At 35.5% G+C, this 6,000-nt stretch overlaps 1 protein-coding gene across 1 annotated transcript in view; it reads right to left on the reverse strand.

The window, feature by feature from the left end:
• The window catches only part of LOC139581940 (glutamate receptor 3-like), a 178,474-nt gene that overhangs the window by 42,466 nt on the left and 130,008 nt on the right, over positions 1–6,000 (reverse strand). Inside the window, exon 10 of the mRNA XM_071412131.1 lies at positions 4,067–4,440. Coding sequence (XP_071268232.1) covers positions 4,067–4,440 — 374 coding nt within the window. The remainder of the gene's footprint in view (positions 1–4,066; positions 4,441–6,000) is intronic.

Raw genomic sequence — 6,000 nt, forward strand, 5'->3', positions numbered from 1 at the left:
TGGAGCTATATTAGAGCTATATTGGAGCTATATTGGAGCTATATTGGAGCTATATTAGAGCTATATTAGAGCTATATTAGAGCTATATTAGAGCTATATTGGAGCTATATTGGAGCTATATTAGAGCTATATTAGAGCTATATTAGAGCTATATTGGAGCTATATTAGAGCTATATTAGAGCTATATTAGAGCTATATTGGAGCTATATTGGAGCTATATTAGAGCTATATTAGAGCTATATTAGAGCTATATTGGAGCTATATTACAGCTATATTAGAGCTATATTAGAGCTATATTGGAGCTATATTAGAGCTATATTAGAGCTATATTAGAGCTATATTAGAGCTATATTAGAGTTATACTGGAGCTATATTGGAGCTATATTGGAGCTATATTAGAGCTATATTGGAGCTATATTGGAGCTATATTGGAGCTATATTGGAGCTATATTGGAGCTATATTAGAGCTATATTAGAGCTATATTACAGCTATATTGGAGCTATATTGGAGCTATATTAGAGCTATATTAGAGCTATATTAGAGCTATATTAGAGCTATATTGGAGCTATATTGGAGGTATATTAGAGCTATATTAGAGCTATATTAGAGCTATATTAGAGCTATATTAGAGCTATATTGGAGCTATATTAGAGCTATATTAGAGCTATATTGGAGCTATATTAGAGCTATATTGGAGCTATATTGGAGCTATATTAGAGCTATATTGGAGCTATATTAGAGCTATATTAGAGCTATATTGGAGCTATATTAGAGCTATATTAGAGCTATATTGGAGCTATATTGGAGCTATATTGGAGCTATATTGGAGCTATATTAGAGCTATATTAGAGCTATATTAGAGCTATATTGGAGCTATATTGGAGCTATATTAGAGCTATATTAGAGCTATATTAGAGCTATATTGGAGCTATATTAGAGCTATATTAGAGCTATATTAGAGCTATATTGGAGCTATATTGGAGCTATATTAGAGCTATATTAGAGCTATATTACAGCTATATTGGAGCTATATTAGAGCTATATTAGAGCTATATTGGAGCTATATTGGAGCTATATTGGAGCTATATTGGAGCTATATTAGAGCTATATTAGAGCTATATTAGAGCTATATTACAGCTATATTAGAGCTATATTAGAGCTATATTGGAGCTATATTACAGCTATATTAGAGCTATATTAGAGCTATATTAGAGCTATATTACAGCTATATTGGAGCAATATTGGAGCTATATTAGAGCTATATTAGAGCTATATTAGAGCTATATTAGAGCTATATTGGAGCTATATTGGAGCTATATTGGAGCTATATTAGAGCTATATTAGAGCTATATTGGAGCTATATTGGAGCTATATTAGAGCTATATTAGAGCTATATTGGAGCTATATTGGAGCTATATTGGAGCTATATTAGAGCTATATTAGAGCTATATTGGAGCTATATTAGAGCTATATTAGAGCTATATTAGAGCTATATTAGAGCTATATAACAGCTATATTGGAGCTATATTGGAGCTATATTGGAGCTATATTAGAGCTATATTAGAGCTATATTAGAGCTATATTGGAGCTATATTGGAGCTATATTAGAGCTATTTTACAGCTATATTAGAGCTATATTGGAGCTATATTGGAGCTATATTAGAGCTATATTGGAGCTATATTAGAGCTATATTGGAGCTATATTAGAGCTATATTAGAGCTATATTAGATCTATATTAGAGCTATATTACAGCTATATTAGAGCTATATTAGAGCTATATTAGAGCTATATTACAGCTATATTACAGCTATATTAGAGCTATATTAGAGCTATATTGGAGCTATATTAGAGCTATATTAGAGCTATATTAGAGCTATATTGGAGCTATATTAGAGCTATATTAGAGCTATATTAGATCTATATTAGAGCTATATTACAGCTATATTAGAGCTATATTAGAGCTATATTAGAGCTATATTAGAGCTATATTAGAGCTATATTACAGCTATATTAGAGCTATATTAGAGCTATATTGGAGCTATATTGGAGCTATATTGGAGCTATATTAGAGCTATATTAGAGCTATATTAGAGCTATATTACAGCTATATTAGAGCTATATTGGAGCTATATTACAGCTATATTAGAGCTATATTGGAGCTATATTAGAGCTATATTGGAGCTATATTAGAGCTATATTACAGCTATATTAGAGCTATATTAGAGCTATATTGGAGCTATATTAGAGCTATATTACAGCTATATTAGAGCTATATTAGAGCTATATTGGAGCTATTTTAGAGCTATATTGGAGCTATATTACAGCTATATTAGAGCTATATTGGAGCTATATTAGAGCTATATTAGAGCTATATTACAGCTATATTAGAGCTATATTACAGCTATTTTAGAGCTATATTGGAGCTATATTAGAGCTATATTAGAGCTATATTGGAGCTATATTACAGCTATATTAGAGCTATATTAGCGATATTTTAGAGCTATATTGGAGCTATTTTACAGATATACGTATATTGGAGCTATATTGGCGATATTTTAGAGCTATATTGTATATATATTTTACAGCTATGTTGGAGCTATATTAGAGCTATATTGGAGCTATAATGGAGCTATATTACAGCTATATTGGAGCTATTTTAGAGCTATATTGGAGCTATTTTACAGCTATATTAGAGCTATATTGGAGCTATTTTACAGCTATTTTAGAGCTATATTGGAGCTATTTTACAGCTATTTTAGAGCTATATTAGAGCTTTATTACAGCTATATTGGAGATATGTTGGAGCTTTTTTGCAGCTATATTGGAGCTATTTTACAGCTATTTTAGAGCTATATTGGAGCTATTTTACAGCTATTTTAGAGGTATATTAGAGCTATATTAGAGCTATTTTAGAGCTATATTAGAGCTATATTAGAGCTATTTTAGAGCTATATTAGAGCTATATTAGAGCTATATTAGAGCTATATTAGAGCTATATTAGAGCTATTTTAGAGCTATATTGGAGCTTTATTACAGCTATATTGGAGCTATATTGGAGCTATTTTACATATATTTTACAGGTATATTGGAGCTATATTGGCGATATTTTAGAGCTATATTGTATATATATTTTACAGGTATATTGGAGCTATATTGGAGCATCGGCAGGTAGCCTATAGTATTCTATTGAAGAGAAGAAGCACACGATTCCAATCTACATATGGTATTTTTACATCAGATCCACCCCATGGTATTTTTACATCAGATCCACCCCATGGTATTTTTACATCAGATCCACCCCATGGTATTTTTACATCAGATCCACCCCATGGTATTTTTACATCAGATCCACCCCATGGTATTTTAACATCAGATCCACCCCATGGTATTTTAACATCAGATCCACCCCATGGTATTTTTACATCAGATCCACCCCATGGTATTTTTACATCAGATCCACCCCATGGTATTTTTACATCAGATCCACCCCATGGTATTTTTACATCAGATCCACCCCATGGTATTTTTACATCAGATCCACCCCATGGTATTTTAACATCAGATCCACCCCATAGTATTTTAACATCAGATCCACCCCATGGTATTTTTACATCAGATCCACCCCATGGTATTTTTACATCAGATCCACCCCATGGTATTTTTACATTAGATCAACACCATGGCATTTCCATCCAGGTCAACCGTGATACAAGTCAGTATTGGACGTCCATCCATGTCTGAGGACATCGGGAGATGAAGTAGAAACCGGACACTAGGGGGCAACAGTGAGCGGTGTTACCTTCAAGTAGGTTTCGGTTTTGCTACGGTGTTGTGGACGGGAATGGCAGATGGGTGTAAGCATCTGATTCAAAAGACTGCATGTTCGAATCCAGGGGAAAGTAATTGACGTTTGGAAGAACTTTGAAATTTGACGTTTGAGAAATATGGATGAATGTTTAATTATGACGTGAGACTGTGAGAGCTGGTAGTGTATTACTACCCCATTGTATTTTTAGGTCAGACCTACGGTGCCCGTTTTATTTCTAGATCAGATTGTGTCCTACCTGGGTGATATCTCACATCCTTGTTGCATGAAGGCTCCCAGAGAGAACCACAGAGAGTTGAAGATGCCAAAGTCGTTGGGAGGATCTGGAGGTGTCTGGGGGTCTTTGGTCTCATCCTGTTCATCCAGGTTCCACTCATAAGGGCTGAAGCGGCTGACCAGGAACAGGACCACACTCACACCGATGTAGGCGAACACGATACACATCCATATCTCATAGGCCAGCGGGTCCAGGAAGGAGAAGACACCAGGTTTAGACTTCTGGGGTTTCTTGATCATGATGGAGATGCCCAGAGACATGAAGGGCTTGGAGAAGTCGATCACCTCCTCACGAACCAGGGTTATGGTGAGAGGTGCCACAGCTATATCTGCTCGCTGGAAACAGAAATATGTAGAGTGGGTTAGTTTGGTTCCAGCTGAGATATGTTTTTTTATCTAGATATTATGTATCACTGTTGCTGGATTCAGACTAACCTATGACCTGAGGTAGAATGAAATGAAAATAAGTTTGTTAAATGAAGCTCCTTATATAACTTATGGACAGTTTTCAAGAGTTTCTTCAAATATTGGCCTACGGTTCTGCTTTATATTCTCAAAGCGGACAAAACAAAACATCATGAAGAGGAAAAGCTTGAACAGTCTGTGCCTCAGGATGCTTTTTAGTCAACACAACAACAACATCAAAGAAATATGAATAATGTGTACCATGTGTACTACATTGAGTTCTACAGAGTCTCAACAAATATTTCCACAATCAGAGAAGAGAGGGAAGGGAAAAAAAGCAAAAAGATTTTCAAACATTTCATGTTCACCTTTCCCAAAAAGATTTCTAGACACAGATTGGGCATAACTAGCAACACATAAATGGGTGTATGAGTCAGATGTGAAATATGTAGCACCCCATGGTGCAGTGTCTACCCCTGTCTAGTTAGTTGAAAGCTTTCAGACTGTGGGAGACTGATGGGCTCTAACCAGGAGGGATGCTAAGAACAGGCTGGAAACTTTGCAGGTGTACGAATAAAAACGTATATTACAGAAATCCTTTTCCGTTTATCTTCAGTTCATGAAACTCACCGTTATTGTCAATAAATCCTAACACAATTTGCATATACATAGTTAATTAAAGGGAATAAGTTATTTATTTGTAATGCAGGCAGGGGAAATATCCCCCAAAACAAGCATATGTCCTGTGTCCCAAATGGTAGCCCATTCCCTATGGGCCCTGTCCAAAGTGGTGCACAGGTAGGGAATAGGGTGCCATTTGGGATGTGAGATGTAGCCAAGGCATTTCAGGACAGATGAATAATAGTTGCTGATCATCTTTCTGTAGCACAACAGTAAATATATACACCAGTGTAACTGCTATGTAGATGTGTCCAACAGTATAAAACAGCTCTGATTTAAATTACAGCCTTTCAAGTGGTTATTGTGGGAGAAACACAGTAACCCAATCCTGGGTGAAGAAACCCTTCCACTTCAGCATTCCTCCCTTCCTCCCATCCCATTCAGAGCGCCTCCGTGCCCGGAAGAGACCAGACAAGACTTTTGTCATCTACATTATTTTTATCTTCCAAGCTCCCTTTCATCTCTTTCTTCTCTTTCTTTCATTCTGTCGTTCTTTCTTTCTGTCGTTCTTTCTTTCTGTCGTTCTTTCTTTCTGTCGTTCTTTCTTTCTTTCTATCTTTCTTTCATTCTGTCGTTCTTTATTTCTCTCTTTCTTTCTTTCTTTCTTTCTGTCGTTCTCTCTTTCTTTCATTCGGTCGTTCTTTCTTTCTTTCTCTCTTTCTTTCATTCTGTCGTTCTTTCTTTCTCTCTTTCTTTCATTCGGTGTTCTTTCTTTCTTTCTTCTCTTTCTTTCATTCTGTCGTTCTTTCTTTCTTTCTCTCCTCCCCATCATGGCTTGTTACCAAAACACATCCTTAAAAGTGGTGATGG

The sequence above is a fragment of the Salvelinus alpinus genome, chromosome 7 (assembly GCF_045679555.1).
Source record: "Salvelinus alpinus chromosome 7, SLU_Salpinus.1, whole genome shotgun sequence".
NCBI classification, from domain to species: domain Eukaryota; kingdom Metazoa; phylum Chordata; class Actinopteri; order Salmoniformes; family Salmonidae; genus Salvelinus; species Salvelinus alpinus.